We start from the raw sequence: 27922 nt of genomic DNA on the forward strand, positions 1-27922 counted from the left end.
TAAGCTTTGCAAGCAATCCATCAGTTTAAATTAAAACTAAAAATATCTGAAGTACAAGTAAAACCTTGAATGAACTTTTTCAAACTAAATTATAATATTTTTTTTGCATGTTATGGAGAAACTGTGAAGTGATGGAAGTTAAACAGAGACAGGAAATGGACAGATAAGAGAGGCAGAGTCAGCAAATGTGGTATTATTTAGACTGTTTGCCTCCTCCCTGGGTTCTGCTAGTAAGATAACTAAAAAAAATAATACATCAGCAGGTGGATAGTTTATCTAGCCATTGAAGAGCTTTTAAGTCAGTTATCAAAACATTGCCAGATTAAGAGTTATTTCTCCTTAAATCATTTCTCTGCTTCTCAGCACCAAAGTCACGCTTGAGAGTAAAAAGGTAAAGCCTCATGTTGAAATGAACTCGCTGGCATGCAAGAGTATTTCTGGTAAGTTTTCCATGAACTCCAGTATTAGTAACTTGCTTACAGAATACGTAAATGGCAGAAGAAATATTGTGAGCCTTTTATCAGCAGAAAAAAGCTAAACTTGGATATCATAACCAAAACAAACTCTTTTGTTTTTCCTGAGAAACAGCAGCAAGCTGAATTAAGATTGTTACATTGCAAATAGTTCCATTACAGATTAAAAGAGGAGATGAGCTACGATTGCAAAACCTATTACAGCTGGAAATACAGATTATAGTGGACAGAGGAGCGAACTGGAAATTCTTGATTTGAAACTCTGTCACTGCTCTACAAGGTGATGTGCCATACAAATTCTCTGTCAGAATCTGTATAATACACATCCTTCTTAGGCCCACATTTACACATTCTTTTAAGAAAAACTGTAACAACTCCACTGGTGTTTATGAATTGAACAAAAGACACAACACAATATACATTTGAACTGTTTATTTTATATCAAATGTTCCATACCAGTTTCTTCTGTTAGAAGTTCCTAGAAGAAAATGAAAGAAATAACGTTAGAAACTATTTAACAGTTCAAGTAATTATTTGGCCAACTGTGTAAACATCCTGTAAATACAGCGTATAGATTTTAACCTAAAAGTTGAATTTGGGTACTGAATTACCTCTGCAAAACTTATTGCGGATAAAGTAAACATACTTACTTGGAAACAATTCCATCATTTTTTGCCAGACGCAGAATGGAGTCATCTGATTCCCCCTTTAATAAAAAGGATAATTCTGAAGTGAGCACGTAATTGCTATCACACATGAGAAAGAGAGAGGTAGCAGCAGCATTTCATGCTGGCAGTGAAATACAAACTTATTTTTTTTTTTTTGACAGATCACTGTGTTTTACATACACAGGCTAGCATTTTTAAAACAAGCTGTTAAATCCTTTGCCATTCTTCAGAATAAGAAATAGAACTTGACAAAACAGAGACTTGTGTTAAAAAAAGACGTACTTCTGAGTAAATGTACCCCAGGAAGCTTCACGTCCTGCTTAACAAATTTTAGTTATGATAGTGTAATCTCTAATAATTATAAACAAAGTCAGATATCAGTTGCCTAGTGCTTTTTTAAAAGAAAAAAATGCACTTGCATCTTCTAGTGATTTTTTTAAAATAACAACAATAACAAACAAACAGTTCTCCAAACCAATAAACTGAAGAAAAAACAGAAGAAACTCATTCTTGCAAGTGAATTAGTTCATGTCTTCACACTGTTATTATCCCAATGAAAGCTCTACTCCAGAATGTGCAGAAGGCACATTTCCAGGTATTTCCAGGGCCAAACATAAACCTGAAATATTACTAATCAATATAAAGGGAATCATGATCGTTTTTGAGCTCAAGAAAACGCTTACCATCCTACGGATTGCTCCACAAATGGCGTATGTCTTGAACTGGCCGTTGACTCTCCCTGTTACCTTGTCAACCTGTAAATACAAGCAAATTACTCCATACAGATTCTTACAGAATTCTCGCAAATTTTTATGCTCTCGCCTCATTCTTGCCAAACCCTTGAAGATAAATATAACTTGTTAAATTTTGCAGATATTTTTACTGCGAACTTCAAAAACTCAAAGCAAATAGTTCAGCTAGTATACAGAGAGAACCTTTTCAGAGCAGATTTATTGTTTGCTACGTAATGCAGGTACAGCATCGAATGGATCAGACAGCATTACAAAAATGCAATACAAAATGGTAGCTCAAAAAAAAAGACAACAATGGCATTCTACAGAAATGGAACAGTTCAATTAAAACCTTATCTGTGTACGTTACTGCCTTTGTTATTATTTTTTCTATGTTTAAGTCAGTATAATGGAATTTGGAGGTCGGGGATGGAAGGGGGCAGTGTTGTTACACAGGTAGAAAAATGTCCAAGTCAAGGGACACAACTCATTCTAAGCATTTAAGAACCTCAGAACCAAGTTAAAGAAATGGTAATGCAGCACACAAAACACGTAAGCTATCTCATTTCAGTTAACAGAGAGCTCATTTCAGTGTTAACAGAAATACTTCATGCAAAACATGGAAAATGGTGTTTTAGTCAAGCAAAACAGAACAGAAAGAGTTCTGCCCAGCAAACCGCACCTTTCCGAAACTTGGTACAAACTGTAAAGAGCACAGATGAATGAGAATAAAAAGTTGAAACTGGATGTATCTGGACAGGCGCTGCCTTACAGACAGGTGAAGGTAGAGAAGGTACTGATCTTCCAGAACTGAGCACTTATTTTCCACTTCCTTCAGGAAAAGGAATCCCCTAATTTTTAACTCTAAATGTCTATCCTTGGGAACTGTTATTTACTCAGTTAAGCACTGGGACAGACTGGTTTCAGAGCTTTATATAACTGCCTATAGAGAATTATTTTCCCACAGGTTGAAAAATAACCATGGGTGACATGCTAATATCCTTATGTGTACGAAAGCTTTCTAGTTCTACACTTGCATGACTCCTAGTGAATTATTTGGAGATTCATCCCACGCTTCTACATTTCCTAAGTTCTATGAAAACTGAAATGCATTGCTCTTTTATTTGTTGCTTCTGTTAAAAAACTTACCTCAGAAATGTTTATCTGAATAGAAGCATGATCCTTGGCACCGATTATTCGGTTGCTAGCAGAGCTAAGGAATAAATAACAAGATATATTTCAACAAAAGGAAATGGACAGTGACAGCAAACAAAGAATATTAAAATCAAACCTACATGAAAATTAAAGCTGTGCAAGTTCAGACGTTAAAAGATTAAGGTTCATTGCTCAGAAAGTCAAAATCAAGTTTTAAGAACATTTAACGGAAACTTTCACTGTGTAGTCATGCTAAGTAGCCAGCTATCCATTTGATTTAACCTTTATGAACCCAATTCATTACTAGTTAGTGCACAATTAAGCACTGACCTTCAAAATGCAGAATATCAAGTTGTCCCTTTCTAATGTGCAAAACCCCCAGCAATCAATGGAATTCATACTGTATTCTCTGTGTCTTTTTTCACTGGGAGCCATCAGAGCTCTCAGAAGAGATTCAGGTCACTTAACATAAAAAATCACTAGAAAACAAACCATCTATTATCATTTTATTGAATTTTACAAAACCCCATTTTCTCCAATCTTAAAAAGAGGACCTAAGATGCACTATCAGGACAACAAGCAATCCTGTAACAAGTTCACTACAGGAGCGTGTAGCTCAGAAATGCTAGCACAGCACAAATACACCCATTTTCTCCTGAAAGCAGCCACAGATGAGCCGCCACATCCCGAGACCGGCGGGCTGCACCTCGAGATGCTGAGAGCTCTCTCTAGATCGACTTTTCTCATACTCACGCAAAGCATTTAAACAGAAAAATTAATAAAAACTAATATTTTTCACCGAACTTGGGGGGGGGCTGAAGCTTTATGGAGCCAAGCCCCTTGCTGTTCGGAGCTGCCGGTCCCGCAGGGCGGCACTCACCACTTGCGAGGCACGTAGAGGTCCACGAACTCCCCGGCGTCGTTCTGCATCTCGCCCGCTCACACCTACGGGAAGCGAGGCGCGGCTCAGGCCCGGCCCCACGAGGCCCAGAGGGGACGCAGCGCTCCCAGCCCGGCCCTCCCGGAGCCCTCCCTTGGCACGCCGCCCAGCCCCTCCAGGCCCCCCGGTTCCCGGTCCCCGTCCCCGGGCCGCCCCCCGGGCCCTCCGGCCGCCGCCCGCGCCCCGCCGCCGCCGCCATACCTCGCGCGCGGTGCGGCAGAAAGGAAGAGGCGGCCCGGCGGAAGCGGAAAGGCGTCGGGAGGGAAGGCAGGGCTTCCGGAGGGTGCGGTGACGTCAGCAGTGTTTTGGAGTGACGTCACTACTCATGGGGGCGGCGTGAAGTCATCAGCGCGCTGCCGCCTGACGGTTCCTTGGCGCCCCCCCTCCAGCCGTGAGGGGCTGGGGAAGGCCCCTCAGCCCCGTTGTCCCCCCCCCCCAAGCCCAAGCAGCACTCGACACAGGGCGTTTGGTTACAAAACACGTATAAAACCGGGTTTATTTCACAGCATCGGGGGGTCACAAGGGCACGGGTGAAAAAGGGAAGGGGTGACAACTGAGGAACTTAAATAACGCTCTAGGACAGAAACCGTAACAGAGGCAGGAGCAGACAGGAACATCTCGCTCTTGTCATCTTCACGGGGCACTTACTGCTTCCCTCTGAAGCGACAGGAGCTCTTTAGGGAGAAGAAACGCCGCTGAACATGCTTTGTGAGGGTCCCCCTCTCAGTTTATGAATTGGTAATGTAGGAATAGTCCTTTGCCACATGGTGGCAGCTTTTAGGTAAGAAGATAAATATTACCACACAGGCAGAATTGAACAGGACTGCTAGCTACAGAAAAATTAACACACACAGCTCATGTACCCTGCAGAAGTGACAGCTCCTGCAGAGGCACCACAGACGAGGTACCAATTTACAAGTCGCAGGCCCAGCAGCTGGATGCCATCAGCCAGAGGCTCACATCCTACAGTGCTGCTCAAACACTGCCCCTGCCCGTTTGAGAAGCGCCAGGACAGCGTTTGCTTGGTGGTGTCCTGAGCTTCCGAGCTCAGCAATGCTGTGTGGGCCTGAGTCAACATTTAGAGTTACCTTTAAACAGCATTCTGGCAGTCAGTATTCCTTACCCTAGGCTGTTCTTCTGAAGAAAATGCAAACTAAATAACCAGAGCCCAAAGCTTTCCCATTTATCATGTGAAACCATACCTTCCATTCTGGGAGGGGATCTCGAGCCCAAACGCCCACTGCAACTAGACAAACTTCCACTGAATAGAGACTGAACTGTTCCAAAAATAAATACATTTTTCTCTAGGTGGCTGAGAAAGTTATGTCACAGAAAACTTTATACACTAAATAGAAGGAAGTCCCCAAAGAAGGGCATTTTGTGACTTCATTCACACTAAATAAAGTTTCACTATTTCTGGAGACACCTTGTGGGGAGTTTCTTTGCTCAGTTCTAGCTCCTTCCCCTCACACGAGTATAGGAAGTGGTGGACCACTTCAGTTGTGTTTACCGCATTTTTCTAATTTCAAGGCTCTCTATACTCTAGATGTTTAGTACATTGCTATTTCGTGCATGCAATGACAGTTATATTCAGTAGAAAGCTGAACTAGTAGACATTTTTCTAAACCTTTTGGAAGATAACTGGCAAGGTTATTGTTTAACTTATCACCTACCATCTCACTTACAGACTGGAAAGTCCTTCTGTGTTAAAGAGAAGTCAGAATCATATTAAGTTTACACAAATAACTTGAAGCTACATACAGTTGAACACAGTCACAAAATAGTTGATAGTCACTGTAGTTATTATATGAAAATATACATTTTGTGCCCTACTTAAAGAAGAAAGGGCTCCAGTATAGTTTTGGTGCAACTCTAATGATGACAAATTAGCTTCAGGCAAAACACAGCTGAAGAACAAAGATTCAGCTTTGTTTTTGCCTAAAACCAACATTTAATACAAGGAAGAGCAATTTACATATTTACTTTACATATTAGATAGCAGGTAACCTTATGAGGTCTAGTATTTCATTTAGGAGTCAAATTACAAATTTCTCAGTCATAACAGCCAAGCATCAGTTTTGTTTCTTGCAAATAGACAGTTACTTGTATCATAATATTGCTTCAGAAAATAAAACCAAGAGCCATTATCACAGAAGGTTCCACATATAATCAGAGTTCATTTCCAACCTGGATATTTTAAAAAATAAATGAAGGAATAGCCAATGGTAAAAGAAGTTATCTAACTTCTGACATAAGCATTAGAATGCTGCCTGGCACCAGCCGTTAAGTGGCTGTTCCGATGTGCAACAAATGCTAATTTTGAGGACCATCACAGTGACGCAATTCTTGGAAGAACGGAGTTAAAAAAGTAGCATTTTAAATACTGAGCATGCTTTGTTTCACTGGCTTAGTTTGGCAGGAATAGCTCCACTGACTTACGTACTTGCTCAGAGCACTAAGACCATATATAATACAGTCATACTAAAAAGGTGCTTATTTCAGACTACAAAACAAATCAAAACCAGAAATTATACATTTTACAGCAAGTTGTTCTTAGTTAAAAGCACTCATCTTCCATTTAAGAGTGAATTAGGATGACAATCACTTTGCAGCTACCTTGTTCAACAGGTGGTATTTCATGACATATTTTGAATCAATCTTTACTTTTTAAATAAAGTATATAATCTTAAAATACTATCGTTAACTAAATTGAAACAGTAATTTCAATCTAGCTATAGATAGTATAGATGCCCCGTGTATCATTAGTGCAGATATACTGGAACTGTTTTCCTTATATGCAAGGCCAATGCAGGTAAAGAATAAATGGCTATATAAATTCAGGATTTCCCACTAAATAACATAACTAACTTAAAAAGTACTGGTACCAGACCAGCCGGTTTTAGGCACATCTTCAAAAAAAATAAAGTATGTGTTTCACTAATGTAAAAACGCAAAAAGATTTGTAGAAACATCTGAACGTTATGGTGCACTGGAATGGAAGTGATGCTTCCTTTAGTTTCAAGGAATACAATAAAGGCTTAAAAAAAAGAAACAATACCGTAGGATTCTTCCTAGGGAAGAACAGTTTTAGTAAAACTGAAAAGATAAATAAGGAATAATCAGCAGCCATAACAGCTAACTGGTGAATATTTGTGCTTCAAATGTCCAAAAGAAAATAAAGTTCAACAACTCTTCTCGTACCATCTCCCAGTCTTGGCATATGTGTCCATAACGCACACCTTGACAGTTCACACACACGTCGCAGACTTCAAAGCTAGCTGTAGCCATAGCAGGATGCACACAGTGGCACAGGAAGGCCAGTGGCAACTTCAGCAACCGTGTTCAGTGACGCTATCAGCTGGAAAGTAGCTTTGGTTAAGACTGTTGTGTGAGCCGTCTGTAATGAGGTAAAACTTGGTTTTCAGGAAGATAGAGAGCCAGTTCCAAAGCTACAAGGACGGTGAATTCAAAACCGATGAGATCTCTTCTGTTGAATCTGAATCTCTCTTCTAATTTCTATGACGGCAATGAAAAAGAGAGGGAGGGGAAAAAACAGAATCAGTTATCCACAAGATACCAATGCACTATCAGATTAAGTCTGCATCACATATTCCTGTTTTATGCTAAGTCAGAGATTCAAAAGCATTGCCACAGATCAAAAATGTAAACAAGCTTATCAGCTCAGCTGTGACACCCACACAACAGTTACTGTTTCTCAGGCAAACATTAAATGTGAAAATAACCTCACTGTAGGATCAATAGGACATTAGACTGTATCAGTCAGGTACTTTTAATGAATTAAGAAGAAGTATACAAAGGAAGAGCCCTGATGAGAACGAAAACCTACTGAAAGAGCTGGTCTTGAATGAAAGCATGTGCTGCTAAAAATCTTGCTTTTCATTTTTACCTTGTTCCATGAAACAAAGTTTTGACCAAACCTGAAACAAGTTGCATAGTACTTACATCTATAAGGTGTTTGACTTCGTGCTTCCTGAGATCACTGCTGATCTTGGCTGCAAGCAGAACGCAAGCACCAGCGCACAGTTTGCGGTTCTGTTTGTTAAGTTTGCCTTGGAGAACGAGCTTCTCGAAGTAAACGTAAGCCATGGACACAGTAACTGGCTCCAGATTGCATTCTTCACTCAGATTCCGCATTTCTCTCTTTAAACTTAGAGGAGAAAAAAATAAAAAATCCACCCTCTCAAACGTGAGAGCTTTTACAAAATGCTCTAGAATCACCTCAGCATGGGAACTCAGAAGAGCATACAGGCAAGGCTCTTACTTAGAAAACCATGAGTGGTATTGCCGTCAGCTGGAGAAGCCCAGCTGGCTGCAAGCTGGAGCTGGTGAATAAACTGATATAACCTGGCTGACATCATCTACTGTGAAAGAACAGTTCCTTATGTGTCCATAAACAACATAGATTTAGCTGTTTCACTGACACACAGGCTGTTGCTGTACATCTCCTTCTAAGATCCCAAACTTGTTCATGATTCATATCATAAGACTGAACCACGCTGGCCTACACAATGCCACATCAAAGCAGATGGAGACCTGTCCACCACATACCTCTAAGGAAAATCAGGTCTGAGGGGTAGGCAGGCTGGTTTACACCCTTCTTACAATTACTGGCCTTTCACTTCAGCAAAAAGGCAAACTTTATGCTGGATGCTTTCTCATTGTTATCATCCATACTACACCTACAGACAATCTCTTTGCAAGCACTCAATTTAAACAGCTACAAAATGAAGCATGCAGGACATTGGCAGAACATGTAGATTCTGAAAGAGCAGACCTTCCACTCACAGCTGGGAGCTGCGCACAGCCCTGGTGATTCAGCAGTACTGCGTTTGAAGCTGGCTATTTCAGAAGGCCCTGACTGCTCTCTGAAGGTGCAACAGTGCATCTCACTGGTGAATACTCAGATGTGTTTCCTGGAAGATGAGGAATTCCTTGTGCATAGTCCTGCCTTCATCAAGTGCTTTTTTTCTTTACCATGACTCCACAGACCTAACCTTCTTTATCCTAGAGTCTTGTTAGAGCCTACAGTCATAGGCAAATATTGGAATTGAAATGTGAAAATATGCAGAAGGTCCAAACTGGTTAAGAGTGGGACTGCACAATAGCAAAACAATCAGGTTATAAGTATTTGTTTCAATGCTAATGTTGCTTCACTGTTAATTGGCTATTAATGTTGATGAAACAAAACCCATCTAGGCTGACCTATGAAAGCCAACTGTTACCCTTTTCCAGCATCCTAAACATTCCTGTACGAGTCTGTCATCCTACAGTCAGCTCAAATGGCAATAGGAGATTAGTATTTAATCATATATACTATTAATAGATCTAGTATTTGCTCCATACAAGTGGAAGGTAAGTCTTGCAGCAGCGTAGAAGTTCTCATTATTCACTGCTTGTTCCTTACCTCCTAATTTTGCTCAGTGTCAGCTTGATATGAGGAAACTTCTCTCTAAAGGTTTCGTTCATATCCTTCTTCAGGTCTGAGGGCTTCACATATTCTATGACTGTTGTCTGAAACACATGACACAAAATGCATTATTTCTCTTGTGAACAGTACTGACAGCAGAACAAGGTTTCCAAGGACACTTTAGTGCAAAGGCAAAACATTTTCTTTAACTCTTAAATTTCTGTAGAGGCTTACGTAATCCCTCCGGTTGAATTTCAGCCACATAAAATCTTAATTCATAATGAACCAGTAAGCAAATGGTTACAATAAATAATTGACAGAGATATGTCAAGTTGGTCCTTGACAAGCACAGAGCACAAAACTATTTGTATTTTTCTTGATCTGTTCTCAAAAAGCCACAACTACTATTTCCTAGAGGATTTTTTCTTCCTTGTGGAAGCTCTTTATAGGAGGATCTTCTAGGAGCTCGCTCACTCCTCTGTTCAGCTAGGCAGCTCACCATGTAAGAAGCAAAGATGAGAACACGTTTGTGTTTTCCACAGGGCCACTGAGGGTCATCCAGAAGATTTGGATCGTACTCTGCTGCTTCCCCAGCTTCACTTCCTGAAGGAATGAGGAAAGCACAACAATGAGCCACAAGAGACGAGCTTTAAGTTGCTTTCTCTTTAATAAAGTGTTCAAACAGCAAACAGAGGTGTTGGCAGACCCCATTAGGCAGGCAAACTGCAGCAAGTCTCTTGTTTTCATTCCACAAATGAACGAGTCAGTATTAGATTTATTTAAAAATGAACCAGCTCCATCTGACATATGCCCAATGTGCCATTTTAAACAGTGCAAGCTAACAATTTGTCTTCCAGAAACATGCACAGAGAGCAACTGCAGAGGACTGATTTTTTGCTAACACTCAAATCTAGAACACAACAGCATTGTCACGTTTACTCTTTGACAAAAGAGAATGCATTCTTGTCACAAAACCTTGGTTTATGCATTGCTACAGTGCTAGAAGGCAAGGAGGACCATCTGTACCCACACACCAGGTGTTTCTCGTTGAGTAATATAAAACTTCACATTTCCAAGGAAATGCTTTGCAGTCCTTGAATTGCAAAAACTAGGCCAAGTATACAGAGGATGTAAGGAATGTATGCAAGTCTCAGTCCTAAGGCTCATCCTCTGTACTTCATTCACAAGCATTCTTTGCTAGGCTGTGCTAAAACCAGTCTCCTTCCAAACCCAGTACGTGTCCCAGTAATGCACTTCACCACTTGCAATTGTTTCAGAAAAATAAACTTTTCTCATACTTTTCTGCTGCGTGCACAAGTGGTGAGAGTGCTAGAAGCTGTCCTTACCAAGCTCTGTTCCTGCTGGAATCGTTTTTGCTGTCACAGGTTTGTATCTTGATCCAGGAAGACTCCGCGAAACACTAGCTCGACATGAAGGAACAGCGCCGTGGCTGTCAGCTTTGCGAACAACTAGGGCGTTGGTTGGGTACAGGAATTTTGCATAGGATACAACCTTCAAAAAAAAAGTTGTTGTTACATGGGAAAAAAAGGTGTTGTAGTTATATGGGAAGAAGTATTGAAAGCTTATTTCCAGACACTGAGGATTTTATAACTCAGATCTGCAGATTTTTTATTTGGGAGTAAAGGCCTTGGAACTGGGGGGGACAGAAGGGAAGGGAAAGTTGAACACAGGGATGCCATACTTTTGGGACTTCAGGATAAAAGCGTTGTACAGAATTTGGGGCAATAACAAAAAAAGAGAATCACATCAATAAAACTCTGGCAATACACATATTTAGCTGAAGAGGTATAAGTTTCACCCATATTTTGTTTTGACCAGAAGAAAATGTTTTGATTAGAGTATCATTTACATGTTGCCTGAGATACCAGAGTCAAAACAATTCTCCAGAAACGAGGGCAGAAGTCACCAGGGACTTTCACGGCCTCTCCAGAAGCAGCATTATGACAAGTCAAACATTTCAGACTTTAAGCATCTAAACTTCCACTGCTTTCAAAAAAACTACAGTTCTCATTTTGTGCAGTGCTGTGCCATCCAAAAATTAAGTAATTTTCCTGGTATCAAATGGTCACAACGGTGAAAGGAGCCAGATGACCCACCATCATCCCCATGCCAGTCACTGGTTTGTTGATGGAGATCAAGAAAGAAAAAGAAAATCCTTACCTTGCCATCAGCACCTAGCTCTACTCCTTCCATTCCAAGGACCATCTCAGTGGAGACTGAAACTCCCCCAGAAGGATGTCGCTGCTTCTGTCCTTCCATTTTTAGATCACTAAATGGAGACAAGAAAATGTACTATTGGAAAACGTACCGCAAGCTCAGCTTCTTTTATGGTAAACGCCAGGCCGATCCTCTACCTGCAGCCAACACCACGTGGTCGGAGTTCCACTATGCAGAAACAGGGCAACCCCTCAGCCCCATCTCCAAGCAAGTATTAATTTTTTAAATACTCAAAAATGTGGAGATGTTCATTAACTCAAGAATCAGATTTCATCTCATTTTAAAAATCAGATCTGTACCAACATACCTATCAAAGGCACTCCCACACTTTTTAAGTATGGTCTTTCTGCATAAGGCTATACACCATTTGTAATACACTAACGCTCAAATACTTAAGAGTAAATGTGATTTACATTACTAGTTTTCCAGGATTAGAAACTTGCCTTTCAATTGCAATCACGCAACCACTTTGCACACAAGCTCATACTAAGAATTAGGGCTGCAAGGAGAACTCTTTCAGTGATGGCAGCACGCAGCTTCGTCACCTATATTCCAATGCAAAAAAGCAGCTTTCAGCTGAAGAACTGCATCGCCAGCTTACACACAAGCAGAACAACACCGTGCTCAGAAGTGCTTTAAAATAACTCCAGTGACCTTGCTGCTTTTCAATTAAATGAGAAAACATTTTCCCACCAACTATTTTTATAGCAAGTGTATTTGAATACAATACAATTCCCACCACTAAACATCCGTTTCCTTCTTCCATAAGTTACATACAGGACAGAAGTGGCAAGACAATTGTTTTGGCAGAAGTGGATTAAAATAAAATGACTATTTTCTATGGTATACTCGTAGATCAGGCCTTCACAGAATCAGCTGTCTCATAAGAGACTGAGCAAAGCTGCAGGTAGGTCCAGTTAGCAGGTTTTGGTTCTCATATTTGATCATATTTACAGTTCTGTATAAAAATGGAGTTCAAACATTAAAAGCAGAATCAATTGGTACCAATCAGGCTCAACTGCTTCTGCTTTTCTTAGACTACAAATAGTGACATTCATGGCTTAGGATAGGTGAAAAATGGAAGAGTTTCTTAAACTTAGAGTTTAACTACTAAAGGTTGAAGACTTTCTAGTAAAGAACGTAGCATCCTTGTCTGATGTACATGGCAACAAGCCACATTGTGTTCAAAGTTGGTTTCGAGGATTTCACAGGACTGCAGTGCTTGAAACATGAACAAAGACCTTAAGAGAGGTTTGTCTTTTTCCAGTATTTTCTCCAGAAGTTTCAATGAGCACAGACACTGCAGCAACAACTGATTTACAGCACTGATAGCAAGTCCTTGTCCTTACACATAAGCAGTAAGTCAAGTATGTTCACTGGCTTCAAACAGAAGACCTATACCACCCATACTCATTTAAAAAGATCTTTTGCAAACAATAGACCAGAGATTTCAAAACAGTTAATGACGACTCACCTGATTCGTAAACTCTCCCCATAAGGTAGGATCGAAAAAGCCACACACAGGGTTCGTTTAGCACAGATTAATACTATCCTGTAAGCAGAGGGGAAAGGATCAGGATAAGAACCGAGATTCAGAATTTACAAAACCTTTTTTTTTTTTTTTAATAAACTGTGAACACTGCATTCCTCTTCAATTGCTTTATGAATTACATATATACTGATACGGATTGCATGTTTCCAGAAAGCAGCACAAAAGCAGAGATTTCCTTCTGACCCTGCAGGGCCTTAGAGCCAAGCTCTATCTCACACCCTAGCTCTGCAACCAGTATCATCCTGGGAACAACTCAGATCTCAGTCATAAAAATTATATAGAGATATCTATTTAAAATTAGTATGTTTTTACAACTATTTTTATATTTAGATGGATGATGGTACCACTCCTAGGTCTCACACATCTAGCAATAATAAATACAAATGCAACCCATTCTTTCTCTTCTGCTCAGCAGCTAATAGCCAAGAATTTGAATAAACCAAGCCATTCTCCTTACATCCTCCTCAGCTCTGGCCTGTCTTTGCTAGAGATAAGGATGGTGTTAGGAGAGAATGAATTAACTTCCTCCCTTTCTCCTCAAATCAGAATGGCAAAACCATCAGAAGATTGCAGCAGATGTAGCAGATATCAGCACCTACTGCCCTCGATATAAGTATGTTTAAAATTAGCAAGACCACAAGGACACTGCATTATTCCTGCTCATACTAAAGAGCTAACCACATTGAACTGGAGTTTACTTACGAGCACACACAAGTACCAGGGGCACAGCTGAAGTTACCTGCTGTTTTTTGTGTCATACTGCCTCATGTTCTTGATGAAGTGCATCTTCTTCAAACTTTTGTGCCTCGGAGACCCAGATATATTCTTGGTTCTGCAATTGTAAAAAGGAAAAAAAAAAGTCTTAAGTGCTGTGGAAAAAGGGGTCATGCCCGTTTTATGATCAGATGGCAGCACTAGCATGCAGGACCTCAGATATTGGCGTGGAAGAGGGTGGAGGGAGGAGAGGACTGCATGCAACGAGTTAAGATTAATGCTGCTTTTGGAAAAAGTACCTTTGTACACTGGCATATTCCACTATGTCTTCTAAAAAGTCTAGAGAGCAGCGCTGGGAGATAAAACGCCTTCTGTAAAACGTACAACACCATGAAGAGTGAACAATATTAGTTCATGGCCTCGGAGTTTATGAACTGCAACAGATCTATGAGCTCTTAGAACAAATGGCAGCTTTTTTTTGGATTTGTTTTGTTGTTAGAAGAGTGCTTACCAAGGTGTTTCACGTTCCTAAAAAGGCCAAGAACTTGTTACCCCCTCTAGGAACTTTAAAATCTTTCACTTTGAGTACACATTTATACTGACTTCATTAGCAAGAGCACTCACTACCTTCAACACAAAAGAACACCTACCTCTAAGTTAAACACCTAAAAAGCTTCCCAATGTTTCTTACATGATTTTAAATAAGTATCACAAAAAGCTCCCTATGTGCATCAAAGCAAGGGAGCAAGTAATTTTATATCAATCTACCAACATGTATATATACAGCTATCTGTATGATGATGGAGCATCTGCATTTGTATTCCTGATTTTGAACACTGTGCTTCTCCAGCAGCAGGCATCAGCAGACCAAGAGTCCATGACACTAGCCCAATAAAATTGACAGATCTCTCAGGAAAACAAGAGAGGGCTATCAGAGGAAGCTAAGAGTATTCAGGGCCCATCTGAAACGCCAGAATGGAAGACACAAGGAGAATAAGAATCTCATGAGTTACTTTAACAGAAATAGGATATTACACTTAAGCGAAAAAAAAAAAAAAAAAGAAAAAGACATTGCCAAGTAAGATGCATTATGATTGCTGAAGTCAAATTACTCTCTGTGAGTAGAGATTTACAAATACATTTGGAAACTGGCTGCAATTTCCATAGGAACAAGGCACTCAGATTCAGCCACCATCACCAAAATACTGACACTACAACTATCAAATTCTATTTTTTTCTGCTTTTGTTTAAGCATACATCACGCTGTGCTTTTAGTACAAGCCATATGCATTCAAGTCCCAGGTTTTCTTCCAAAGTATCATCATAACCTAACTGATGGATGATATTGGCATGGAAGCCAACTAAGAAGCTTACTAGATATAAGTAATGGGATGCTGCTTTGACAAGATCAACTTTTGGAAAAAAAACTCAGACTTAGAACTCCACATATTTTCACCTCTGGAAAAACAAATACTTTGAGAAAGAAATTATTGTTGTTTATTAGAAATTGCAGACCCGTAACACAGGAGATGGCAGTCATGCTGCTGTGGAGAAGCTGTGCTCAAGGCTATGCAGCTGTAGACCACTGGAAAGCTCCAAAGTCTTCAAAACGAGTTTTCAGAGCTCTTGTGCACATGAGCAGCCGAACTGCTCAGACAGACCAAGGCCAGACTCTTGTGCTTGGAAGTTAATGTGCAACAGTAAAACAAAAACATGGCACCTTGGGTGGTGGGGAGTAGAGGGGGCAAGGAGGTCAGCCAAAATGGGATTTATTAATTGCTAAGAGTTACGGATGACTTTTTACAGCAAAGATTTATAGCTTCAGTTGATTCAAGATAAAGATCAAGAAAAGCTACTCAGGATCTAGGCTGGTCTTGAAGCCCAGCACTTCAGGATTTTGAAATAACTTGACAGTCTTCTAATCCTGGTGACTTTGCCTTCTATCCTTCAGCTGAGCTGGGTAAGAAATCAAACCACACCAATTTGTCGCTGCAGAAGAGATACACAGGAGCTCTCCAGCCTATTTTGGGTTCTAATATGCAATTAAAAAAAAAAAAAAAAAAAACAACCTTTGTGAAATGTGGAGGCCAGTCTTGAAGGTCCTGGCACAAACTGCAGTTCTCCATGTCCCCAGACTTCCTCCCGGCTAGTTCAAGGAGACCAGACTGGTTGCAGATAGAAAGAAGCCTTGTATGGTAAGCAAAGGAAAAGCAAAGCTAAAACTAATGACAACAGGCATTGGTACAAAAAAAAAAAAAAAATGTATAAGGATGCCAGCATGAGGTGCCAGTAAGGGTGCCAGAGTGACCACCAAAGTGCTGGGCCGCTATGGTAGAGACCCATCAGGAACCCTAAATCTTCCCAACACTGCTGCATTTCTTCAGCAACAGGGACAAGAGCACAAAGCACCTGAACCCATTGCTCTGTGAGAGCCTCAGTAAAAAGCTGCTGCAGTGAAAGGAAGATCCTGCCCCTTCGCTCAAAACCACAATGACTCATCCCCACTGTGCCAACAGGAAACTTGATTTTTAGCTAGCTACACTTCAGCTTCACTTGAGGACAGAAAATATTTGTTGTCACCTTGGAGAAATTCAACACGCTAGGCAAGATATTCTCTTCAAATCTCAAAATGGGGAATACTCAAAGAGGTCTCGCTAATCCAGACCACACTAAACAGGTTGTGTGCTCAAACATTTTACAACGAGAGACTTGCTGGAATCCTCAGTAGCACTAATCAGCAAAGCTTCTTTATCAGAGCATCCTTGGAGTATGCTGGAGACTATCAAGACTTCTTGAGTTGCACACACCCAGTCTGCAAACTGTTCGTGTTAGTTTTGGTGCTCTTCTCATGCAGTAATTTACACCTCAACACCAGGCAGCATAGGAACACTTCAGGAGCCTCTGGCTCTTGCCTGATGAAAAAAGTAGTCATGTCCCCTGGGCTAAGCAGATTCATCTAGGATAACACCTCTTGCTTGTGCTCTGATCCACAGGAGTTCAAAGGATTTGAAGTCATTTACACAGAGCATCTGTTGCCAAACGCGACCTAAATACAAAAGCAGCATACCAAAATCTATACACGCGCTGTCAGTTACCTTACACACACTCTCACTGACATGCTACTTGATAATTAGAAATCGAATCATCCCATGTTAAAATTTTAATGAGTTCTATGGAGCAGGCTGTAATGTCAAGAGGATCCTAAAAGAAAGCCCCAACCCATCTGTTAGCTCATACCAGCTATTTCCTTGACAAGCTACAGAGGGTTTGTTTGCTTGCCAGTGGAGCCTTGGTCAAGAATTCACTTTTTGGGTGCTTCCCCCACTATTTTAAGAGCCAATAAAACAGGACCCACCCAGGGCTTCAACACGCAGCATGTGCCCAGAGATAAGGGACTATCGAGCAGAGGGATTCTGGATTAAGCCTGGGTTTGTTATCTCCACACACACACAGGCACGCACAGTCCAACAGCACTGCTCAATCTGTGGTGAGCCAAACATGGACATGAAAAACACCTCATGATCAGATAAAAAACAACAACTTAAGCAGCAGCCAGCCCACAAATTTATCCTTTCTGGTGGACTTCCCACTAAATGAACCCCACTTCTGAGGGCTTCAGGGCTCCTCTGGCCCTGCCAGCATCTTACCGAGTGCCAGAGAAACTCACAGAGGGAGACAACAATGGAGAAGCAGCACATGGGACTCCTGACCAGGGGTTTACTCAGCTCTTAAGTGTTCCCAGCAGGACAGGACACAGCTAAGAGCAGTCTATGTATAGCACCGGTAATCCCTAAATGTCCTGTCTTGCAAATTGAAAGGAAAAATCTGTTTAAGTCACAGCTTCAGATTAAAGACCAGTGACCTTTCAGATGGCCTGCCAGAGTATTTCCACTTCCCTACCCACAGGCTAGGCCGCACAGACATCCAAAAGAACAAGAGGAAAGTATGAGGGTGTTGCTGTAGTTGGAGATACCTAAGACAGCCACTCTTAAACAGATACCCTGTAAAATGCAAGAAGTGCAGCTGTCATATGGCCCTTTTGAAGCGCCCCTGTTCAGCCCTGCTGGTCCCCGTATTTCTGCCACAGCAGGTGGACTGACCGACAGCTCTCCTTCCTCCCTAAGGAGAAGTCAGAAGTTGCTAAAATCTGACTGGAATTCCCTTGTCCTGATTAACCTCCCACCTCACAGGCTGAGCCAACCCTACAGCCAGAGAGGGTCTGTCTGATCAGCATTCAGCTGTTTTTACCCATAATGGCATCTCCGAGCCACACGGCATCTGGAGTCTGTCTTCTGCCTGACCTCTTATCACGATCACTCCTAGGGCAGGGTCAAGCAGGAGAGGAGAAAGCCTGCACTCCTGTCTGACACCACGATTTCAGCCTCTGCACATTTTTCACTTAAAATGTAGTACCTTCCTGTAAACATTTGCAGAAGGCCATTAAAGTAATTAATGTATTGCTGGTGATGCTTGCAGGGGTGCAGAAGAGTGGAAGTGGATTGCCTCCGACCTAGGGGATGCCTCGCTGCCCTGCAGGCTGTCTTTTAAGATGCTCAAGTGATCACAGAGAAAGGAGAGCAATATCTAAGTTGAGTGTTAAGTTGCTCGTATCATCCTTCCTCAGTATATGGGCAGCATTTCCAGTAGCTTCTTCTCTTGTCACACTTTTATGGGTGAGTTTAATAATCTCAACAGTGGTTTCACTGAACAAGACAATCAAAAGATCATATGCTGCTCATTTTTGCTGAGTTAGAACAAATTTCCATTTCTGACCACTAAACCAGCCATTCTCTCTCTACTGTAAAAAGAAGTAGGAAGCAAGCCAGATGATCCGAAGAAAAGGAAGACAAAAGTAGAGGTTGCACCCAACCTAAATTTTTGCTCCAAAATATCTGGGCTCCTTCCATCCTGTAACACCATGAGAGCAATGGTGTTGAATTAACCAAGACCATGTTAGTTTACTGGCTCTGTGGAAAACACTTTTTGTGTGCGGTTCTGGTACGCAAGTTTGCTGTGGGACAGCTGTCCTTACATCTGATTTTCACTTCACCTATGCAGCAACAAAAATCAAAATGCAGAAGAGGACAGGAGGCTAAGCCCTGGGACACGAGTGCTTGAAGACACTGCAAAAGCCAGGCAGCAAGATGACTTGAGGCCTCCTGTAGCAAAATGGACAGGCACTGCAGGCTTGTTTCAGATGCAGTCACATCCCTCTGCCGGAGGGAAGGATGCCACGATGCTTGCACACATGTATGCACATGCATCCACAGGCACTCTGCTAAAATTAGCAGCTAGCGCTGCTCTTTAGCGATACACACTGCTAATAGATGAATTGAATGGACCAGGTCAAGGATTTTTAATTACAGTGTAAAATTAGGGGGCTAATAGAATTTGGTTTCTTATTTTTCACTTGAAAGTTATTTAAATATTGATGGCCCTTTGTAAGGTCTTCTACGTGCCTCAGTATAATCACAGCTGTCAAGAGACTGAGTTTAATATAACAAAGACAAAAATCATTTATTGGTTTGTGGAGGCACTGGCTTAGTAACAACTGTCAAAGGTAATTTGCTCAAGAAATCCAGATCCCAAATCTTGTTTATAATAGGAAGACACACCTGTCAGATTTGTTTTGTCAAGACATACTTTAAAGAATTAAAGTGTGTAGTTTTTCCTTCCTTACGGGAGAGCCAACAACCTGGTATGAACTGTGTTTCAGTTTGACTAGGTAAAAATACCGCCACCAAGGGATTAAAGAAACTGGTTCCAGTTTTTTAGCTTAATTTTTGTCAACTGCTGTTACCTATGCCCAGGCAACATTTACTGTTTCCAAGCTTGCATTCCAGAGTGTATGAATATGAGACTCCCTATTCTCACACCCCGTGCCTTACTGCCATCAGTGCTTATATTAATCAGTCTCCTGATTGAAGTAGGAAAGCAGGTTGAGTACAGCTCACCGGGAGCTACAAGGTTTCAGTAATTAAAGTCAAGAGAAGTCAGACACCACATTTATACTAAAGCACAAACCACCATCACTACCATGCATCTGGGAAAAGACATGATTTTAATGAAGAATCTATGCCATGAATGCCCAGTACTGAGCAGGCAATTTCTGCAGGTAGATGATTTCAGATCTGACATGCAATGAGGCAGCAGCAAAGGAGAGGACGCCCTGCATGAATGACAGCAAGTGTACAGCTAATCACTCCTTTACAAGGTCAGCTATCTACTGTTTTATGGCAACGCTACTGGAAGCACAGACGTGCAGTGTGGATTGCAAGCCACGGTCCCAGGAGTTCATTCTGACATTTATTTAAAGCGTCACACTGCCAGAGAATAAATACAAGTCTCACAGGGGGGTCTAGTCTAAGACGTTTCTCCAATAATCTTCCTTTTAAGGAATAAATCCTAACTGATTAGCCACATGAACATGGGAGTACTTTCATGCTACAGAGCAGGTCTCTGTGCCAGACCTTGGGGTTAAAGAGGAGGCCCAGCTCCTTCACCCTTGTGTTCGTATTCAAGGTTTGTGAAACTGAAGCAGCACCAGGGCTTTCCTGCTGGTCCAGAACAGCCAAGAGAAAAAGCTTAATTGCTCTAAGAACAGTAACACCACATGCAAGGAAAAGAAAACGCCACACAGTACACAGGACAAATGAGAAGGGACAGAAATAAACTGTAGCTTGAATGAAGGTGGAGGCAGAGTAAATGGAAAGTTTACTCAGCCTGGATGGTTTTAAATGCTAACAAGGAAATAAATTACTGTAGATACTTGTCACAGTGGCTACTACTTCATTGCTGATTCACAACCACATATGATTAAGACCTAACGCTACAAGGAAACGAGCTTTGTATTCATTGCATTTCATACATCACATTGTTCTGGTGCTAAGAGTGTTTAGACAACCCAAGGAGAAAATAATGCCTTCCAGTAACTGTTATGAAAGCCATCTGTTGCAATAGAGCCACCAAGCCAGATGTAAGGTCTGCTGTGCCTAGAGCCCGCTTCTTGTCAAGTAATTCTGAAGCCTGCTCCTAAACTCCCAGCTGCTTCTCACAAAGCAAACTGGATGTGCTGCCAGGACGCAAACAGTGACTATTCTCCAAGTCTGTACCAGTTTCTGCAGGTGTTCCTACCAGGGCTTGCTCAGCAACCTGGTTTCCTCGGTGCTCTGTTCACTAAACACAAACGCTGATCAACAGGCAAGTGAAACGCACCGCGTGTCTTTTGCAACACCGAGGACATTATGCTAGAAACACTCATGCACTTCCCTGAGATGATGATATCATTTCTTGTGCCTCATTAAAACAAAAGCCTTCAGCACAATAAAACTCCCAAGTTACCAAAAAAAAAAAAAAAAAAGAGCTTTTACTGGGAAGAAGAAAATTCCAAACAGGTGACAGGAAGAAACCAAGTGAAAGAAATTTTAGAGTTCTTCGAGTGCTTTAATGGGAGCTTGGTTCTCCCCACCACCACATCTGTCATCCCCACTAACCTACAATCCAGAGGTTGCAGCCTCACCAAGGCAATTTTTTATGGTAACATTGCAACGACCACAACAGAGCAAGTGCAAATCTGTGCTTATTTCAAGCAAATCAAGGCAGGTCTGCGGGGCAGGCCGAGCTCCTTACTGCCGTGCCAGTGAGCGCAGACCAAGAGAAGCACTCCCCCAGAGAAGGTCGCTGCACACAGCAGAGGTGTTCAGAGCTCCTGCAGGAGGGGCTGCCCAGCTCGCAGCATGAGGAGACAGCGAGATTTTAGTTTTAAAGACCCTGTACTTGTGAAACTCTTCTGCTTCACTCGCCCTTATAAGACTCTAAAGGCCCTTTATTTAACACCATCTTCAGAGGTTAGAATATAATAATTTACAGTAGATTATACAAACAATAGCTATAAACCAAAGGTTACAAGTGTTAGAGCTCTTCATCTGAAGAGCTAGCGAGACTGTCTGTAGCTGAGCACCACCCACCCGCAGTCATCTGCTTTACCAACAATACCTCACTCTCATTACAGAACCCAAATTTCATTATACTTGCATGCACGTCAGATTATGCACTTTTAGTTTTAAACTGCAGAGCAAGAAGAACTCAGAACAATCTTCAAAAGGAGGCTCAAAAGTGTCTTGATGGAAAAGGTGACAGATGAAATAAGGAGGAACACGGGTGACCTGAAGCTAAGTCTTCAAGACTTCATACAAGTAAAACAGTACATAAGACAGAAAAATAATAATAATAAAAAAGAATTTTGTGAGAGTTGCTTTCCCTCCCTCCATTTGTTTCTCTTCTGAAACAAAAAGCCCAGTTTATGGCAGCCTGCAAACAGCAAGCACCCCAGCTAATAACTTCTGCGCTGGCTCAGTCTCTGAGCCCTGACAAAGAAGCTTCATCATCCGCAGATAAGCTGAGATAGCTGTCCATGAACTAAAGAAACTGTTTTAAGCCAGTACAGTGAGATCCTGCAGACTTGAGTCAAGCTACATTTGAAAATGCTGGTCTAACAAAACTTATTTTTTTCCTGACTTGGGGAAAGCCTTGTAAAGTAAATAACCTTGCAAGTAAGATGCTAGGAAAGAGCCATGACTGCTGTGGTACTACCTTAGTCGTCGGCAGGGCACTGAAGCCCACAGCAGAGCAGCCCCAGGACAAGGAGGCTCCGGTCAGCACACGCCTGCAGGACTTGCTGGAGGCCTGGAGCAGCACCCCACCACCTCCTCCTTGGAGTTAAGCCATTCAGATTCATTGGGTAGCATTTTCTGACATCAGCTTGAAGAAGCAAGGCCACGTATGTGGAGCCACAGCTGTCAGGACGCTCACATGCTGGCCTTGCAAAGCCACACAACCCACCCACGGGCCCCATGAGCTGCGAGTACAGTTAATTCCCTACACAGACTCCTCTGACTGGAGAGCAAAGTCACTTTAAAAGCCCTCGGACCCCTCTAAATGAAGGGGTTAAGTAACCTTAGTGTTGAGAGCCTCTCTTTTGACCTAGAAGCCTTCCCAGAGGCGTGCAGGATACAAGGATCAGATCTCCAAGTTTCCTGCTGGGCATACAACGTGCTTCTTCTGACTTGGATGAACATACCTGGCTGGGAACACCAGATAAATAATGCAGGTAGCTATAAATTGTAAGCCATTTAATACTGGACACTTGTGATTCACCTGCAGGTGCAAGTATGCGAGAAGGTTGCTGAAGCAAACCGTTTGCCAAGCAGCGGACTGCAGCCTTAACATTTCAGCCGAGTTTTAAATAAAGTTCAGACGTAGGATATGTTCATTTTCAGCCCCCAGCAGCACACAACAGCCTACTGTTCATGTCTCAAAGGTCAAAGCTTGCAGCCTCTGACAGATACAGTTGCTTCCTGAAAAGCACTGTGCACGCTCAGGTTGTTCCTAAAAAGGCTTAGAAATTAAAACTTGGACCTTTAAGCATTATTTCACCCATCTCCACAAGACGTATCTTAGCAGAGGGTTTCTTTTTAAATAAATGCTTCTCAAAGTGAAAACAGCTGCTAGGCTGCCAATAGTATAAAACAATATGTTAGCCATCATAAGCATGAAAGCCTGACCAAGCATTTCTGCCATTCCACGCAAGGAACTGATTTGATCACACCTACGTTAGCAATACAGTACCCAATTAACCCTTAAATACAGAGCTGGTCTAAAGCACTGCTCTTACCAACTAGTTTAGACTCCCACCCTAAAAGAATTCTGAATCAGCCCAATTATTTCTGATTTATCAGCACCCACCAGCATTCAGTTCAGCTGCCTTACCACTAGTCATCAAGGGCATTAAAGCAATGGTTGCAAATAATTTAGTCTCTGAATTTGTTCTTAGGCCTAGCAAAATGCAGCAAATATATGGCAAAACCAGGTGTTCTACAACACACTGTACTGAAAGTACACAACAAGCGTTGACATTCAGGGCTGTTGTTCCCATTCCTCATTTCATGCTTTCATAACCTGGCTATTTTCAGGGCTCTTTGCTGTCTGTGTTTCCCCAGAAAGCTCTGCCAGTTTCAGACCCAGCTGCAGAAATTCATTAAAAAACTGTGAATACCAGTTTGTTCACTATTTGCTGCCTCTGTCCGTCCGCTGCTTTCTGTTAAGCTTGTTCTCTGAACGACCGGGGTAAGATGGAAAGGGAGGGAGGAGAACAAGCGGAGTAACAAAGCCGGCACAACACAGATTTGTAATTTAAGATCCTATTAACAGGAGATACCCTAGGAAAACAAACGTGGAAGGTTAAAGTCATTAAGTTCTTCATGCTCAGCCAGCAGCACAATGAAACAAAGCATTCAGATTAAACTGTGCCTCCAAGGGAGGGCTGTTAGCACACACCCTGCTCATCCCTGGAAGTTTCCATCCCAAAGAACCTGACAGCTACTAAGTGACTCCGAGGAACTCCACGTTATGTCAACTAAGCAGGTTTCTTGTTCCATGGACTGTACCAAAGATCCTGCCTGCTGCTAGCAATCAGTGCTGGCTGTAGCAGAGGTGTAGCGGCAGCTGGCCCTGAGCCACGCTGCCCGGCCACATCAGCTGCCTGCAGCTTCACATCAGACAACATCGAGTTTTGCAATAACACTCTGCAAAAAGAAGATGACCTCTATGGATCTGGGCAGGCCCCAGTGCTATGAAATCGCCGATGATGGCACAGGACTCACAGCACTGGTCACCTCAAACAGATGATCAAGTCTGGGAGACCCCCCTGCCCTGCTCCTGGTGCGTTTAAGGGAGGCTCCACTCATGGCAGACCAAAGCAGCCTGTTAAGAGTGACCAAAAAAGGATGCTGAGGACAGCAGCTGCCTCCCGTGGGCACCAGAGATGAGACGTCCTGAGCAGCAGTGCAGATTCCCCCCCGCCCTTTTTCCTCTGGTGGCTTCATACCTCTGTATGCATGATGCAAACAGTTCGCCTACCTAGGAAGCAGCAAAACACCACCCAGATCTCAGAGTCCCCGTAAGAGGAAAGACACATTTGCTTGTTGATTTCTGAACTCTCATTTGTAGTATGCCAAACACAGAAGGGGAAGCAGGACAACCTCCAGAAGGAAGTCCCTGAATCACTCATTGTGTATTTGCTGTTCCATGGAGAACAGGGCTCCTCTGTCTCAACACAAGTCAAAGAACCACCCAGAAAAAAAAAGAAGCGTTGGTGTCCCTCACCCTGAAAGCCTTGGCATCGCAGGTAAAGACGTAATTCCAACAGAATGGTCTGTCTCTGCCACTCCTGTGCCCAACACCACTAGAAATAGATACGTTGGGCTTAATGCATTCCAGAGACAGTGCAAAACCATCCCGTTGTCAAAATATACATATAAATATATCTGTGTAGAGTTGTGGATTTTCAGCTCAATGGTTTTAGCAATGTTCGCTATCCACTCTTTAAGGACAGAGAAATAGATGAACTATCACTCCAAGTCACCCTCATAAGAAGTAGATAAAGTGATTAATGCGATGCCATATACCCTTTCAAACATCTCTTTTCCAAGCTGAGGAATCAGTCTGTTTTGTCATTACTCATACAAAAGCTCTTTTATTCTCCCAATCACCCTCCTTGCACTTCCTTCAACCTCTTATTTCTGATTTAATCTTTTCTGTTAGATTGATTAGAATACTATAGCAGAACGTAACATCTCAAAATTAGATGCCAAAGGAAGAGGAGGAAGGACATAAAACAAGAAAAGATCCAAGGAACACATATTTAAGAGTATTTTCTTAGTGTCTTATTGAATTGGTACTGAAAAGAGAAAGGGAAGGAAGGAATAATTTACACAACTCCAGCGGTCCTAAACTCAGTAAGCCCATGCACAGGCACGCCAAATGTCTCACAGAGACATCACCATACTTGCAAAGCTTCTGATACTGAACCCTCCGTCAAAAGCCTTATCTACAACATTACATCAGGAAAATGAGCAGCACAGCACCGAGGGCATAGAGCAGGAGCACTAGGAAGGAGCTGTGTCACAGTGACACCGTAACTTCAGGCTTCACTGCTCAACAAGCGGTACACAACAGCATCATCTGTGCTCACAGGACATGGAAGTAGCAGGCCCAGCCGCAGTTTTCTCAAGATCTAAGGAAAGAAAGGTCCCATCTTTTATAGGGAGAAAAGCAGTAAGTGCTACAAATAGTTCAAGAAAGTAAAACTGGGAGGGAACACATGCAGGAGGACCCCCACACCGTTACTCACAGGGCTTTCCTTGAATTCACTCATCCTCCATCCTGAGGACCAGCAGGACCCATCTGTTAGCAGACATGCACAGAAAGGTGGCACCGATCACCTGCATTAGCAAAGCTCCCCGGCTTTGAAGCACAGACAACATCTCTACTTCAACCTACTAACAAAGCTCTGGAAGCCACTATAAAGACTGCTGAGACTTAGATGTCTTTGATATTGTTTTGCTTATCTGCAGCCCCAGAGGGCCAGCTCACTTTACAAGGCTGTTTATGAAAGAAGTGGCCTGAAAAAAAGACTTCTTTTGGAGCTCAAATCCCCAAGACCGGAGCAGAAGCCTACCTTTCAGAAGATTAGAAAACTAATACTTACAGGCTGATAGATGTCCCCTGCAAATACAATGGTAATTCTGCACTGAGGGCCAGAATATCCTCCTCTAAAGTCAGCTTTGAAAGTTCCCAGAGTACAAGCAATGCTTAGCATTGCTTGTAGAGTTACTGCACAAACAGGCAGTGGGGATTAAAAGAAGGCACATCAGCAATGGTCATATTAGTAAGTCCTACCTAGCAATGCCTTGGCCAGCTTCATCTGGAGACTGCAAAATTCAAAAACCAGGCCCGGGAAAAGCATGAGGAAGGGTTCCTGCTGCAGCAGACCTCCAGCCAGACTATGCTGGAGAAATATTCTCCAAATCCCCCCCACTCACCAGACACCGCTACCAGTTTGGCCGCCCACGCAAGCAGACCCCTGGGGAGCCAAGCAAGCCCCCCAGCACCCCCAGCAGGACTACCACAACTGCCTGGGTACTCTGGAGCAGGAGAGTCGCAGCCCCTGCTCCTAACAAGGGGAGCCTCTGGCACAAGGATGCAAGGATGCTCTGGCCACCCAGCCGGCCACCTCGCCCCCGGGGGGGCAGCAGGGCTGGACGGTGCTTCCAGGGCGATTGCAGAGGCTCCAGCGGCTGGGGGGGGGGGTCCATGCTAGCACCCCCCCCCGGGCAGGTGCGGGGGGGGGGGTTCGGACAGGAGGCTACAGCCCCGTTTCCCACGCCCGCTCCCCCCGGGGGCGCCGCTTTCCCACGCTCGCTCCGCACCCCCCCGGGGGCTGCGGGCCCTGGGAAAGTACGGCTCTTCCCAGGGCTTCCCACGCCCCGCGGGACCGGGCGGCTGTGCGAACGGGTGGGAAGCTTTGGGGGGGGGGGGAGAAGGGTTATAGGGCCGGGAGGGGTGTGTGGGGGGGGCGGGCCGGCGGGGAGGAGCCCAGCCCCGGCCCCTCACTCACCTCTGCCGCTGCACCTCCAGCGCCAAGCCGCCTCCCGCAGCGCCCGGTGCGGGGCTCAGCAGCCCGGGGCCCCCCGGTTTGGCGGAGCCCGGCAGCCCCGGGGGGGCGGGCGGCAGTGGGCAGAGCGGGGCGCCCTGCGGCAGCGGCAAGAAGCCGCCCCCCCGGGGCTGCTCCGCTTCCCCCTTCCCCGCAGCAACCGGGGAAGAACCGGGCAGAAGCGAGAGCCCGGGGAGAGCCCGCTGCGGGGCCAGAGAGCGCGGCGGGGCTCCGGCCGGCTCCGCCGCCGCCGCCTCCTCCTCCTCGTCCTCCTCTTCCTCCCCTTCCCCGGAGGGCAGAGGAGGAGGAGGAGGAGGGGGGGGAGGAAGAGGAGGAAGGGAAGGCTGCTTCTCGGCGGCCGGGCAGGGCGGGCGGCCGTCCAGGGAGATGTTGGTGAGGAAGAAGAGGGCGGCCTGCCGCCGCCGCGAGTCGCCCCGTCTGCGCGGCCGGGGCGCCGGGGAGCCGCACGCCGTAGCCGCGGCCATTCTCCGAATGAGCCGGGGCGGCTCCGAGCGCGCCGCCGCCGCCGCC

At 43.5% G+C, this 27922-nt stretch overlaps 2 protein-coding genes across 3 annotated transcripts; both read right to left on the reverse strand.

The window, feature by feature from the left end:
- Window positions 1-890: 890 nt before the first annotated feature.
- RPS21 (ribosomal protein S21) lies at window positions 891-4242 on the reverse strand. Its single transcript, XM_035344220.1, has 6 exons — window positions 4169-4242; window positions 3908-3972; window positions 3022-3085; window positions 1825-1896; window positions 1124-1179; window positions 891-951 (listed from the first exon to the last, which is right to left on the reverse strand). Exons 2-6 carry the CDS (start codon window positions 3955-3957, stop codon window positions 942-944), a joined length of 252 nt encoding a protein of 83 aa, XP_035200111.1. The 5' UTR covers window positions 3958-3972; window positions 4169-4242; the 3' UTR covers window positions 891-941.
- Window positions 4243-5044: 802 nt separating this feature from the next.
- Window positions 5045-27891, reverse strand: CABLES2 (Cdk5 and Abl enzyme substrate 2). Of its 2 annotated transcripts, XM_035344072.1 has the most exons (10): window positions 27356-27891; window positions 14199-14270; window positions 13925-14017; window positions 13108-13185; window positions 11577-11685; window positions 10742-10907; window positions 9895-9998; window positions 9393-9499; window positions 7931-8135; window positions 5045-7483 (listed from the first exon to the last, which is right to left on the reverse strand). In XM_035344072.1, the coding sequence occupies exons 1-10, from the start codon at window positions 27874-27876 to the stop codon at window positions 7343-7345; spliced, it is 1596 nt and encodes a 531-aa protein (XP_035199963.1). In that variant the 5' UTR covers window positions 27877-27891; the 3' UTR covers window positions 5045-7342. The 2 variants fall into 2 exon arrangements, with proteins under 2 accessions (XP_035199963.1, XP_035199964.1); XM_035344073.1 differs by lacking the exon at window positions 14199-14270.
- Window positions 27892-27922: the final 31 nt, after the last annotated feature.

Source organism: Oxyura jamaicensis, chromosome 20 (assembly GCF_011077185.1).
Source record: "Oxyura jamaicensis isolate SHBP4307 breed ruddy duck chromosome 20, BPBGC_Ojam_1.0, whole genome shotgun sequence".
Taxonomy (NCBI): domain Eukaryota; kingdom Metazoa; phylum Chordata; class Aves; order Anseriformes; family Anatidae; genus Oxyura; species Oxyura jamaicensis.

Bases quoted from the DNA above. Each gene is read 5' to 3' on its own strand.
- RPS21 (XM_035344220.1), bottom strand. From the start codon at position 3,957: ATGCAGAACGACGCCGGGGAGTTCGTGGACCTCTACGTGCCTCGCAAG. The intron at 3,086-3,907 runs GTGAGTGCCGCC...TTTATTCCTTAG, and splicing joins CTCTACGTGCCTCGCAAGTG to CTCTGCTAGCAACCGAATAA. The intron at 1,180-1,824 runs GTAAGCGTTTTC...TTTTTATTAAAG, and splicing joins GTGGAGCAATCCGTAGGATG to GGGGAATCAGATGACTCCAT.
- CABLES2 (XM_035344072.1), bottom strand. From the start codon at position 27,876: ATGGCCGCGGCTACGGCGTGCGGCTCCCCGGCGCCCCGGCCGCGCAGA. The intron at 14,018-14,198 runs GTACTTTTTCCA...TTACAATTGCAG, and splicing joins GAATATGCCAGTGTACAAAG to AACCAAGAATATATCTGGGT. The intron at 9,500-9,894 runs GTGAGCTGCCTA...CATGTGTTTCAG, and splicing joins TCATCTTTGCTTCTTACATG to ACAACAGTCATAGAATATGT.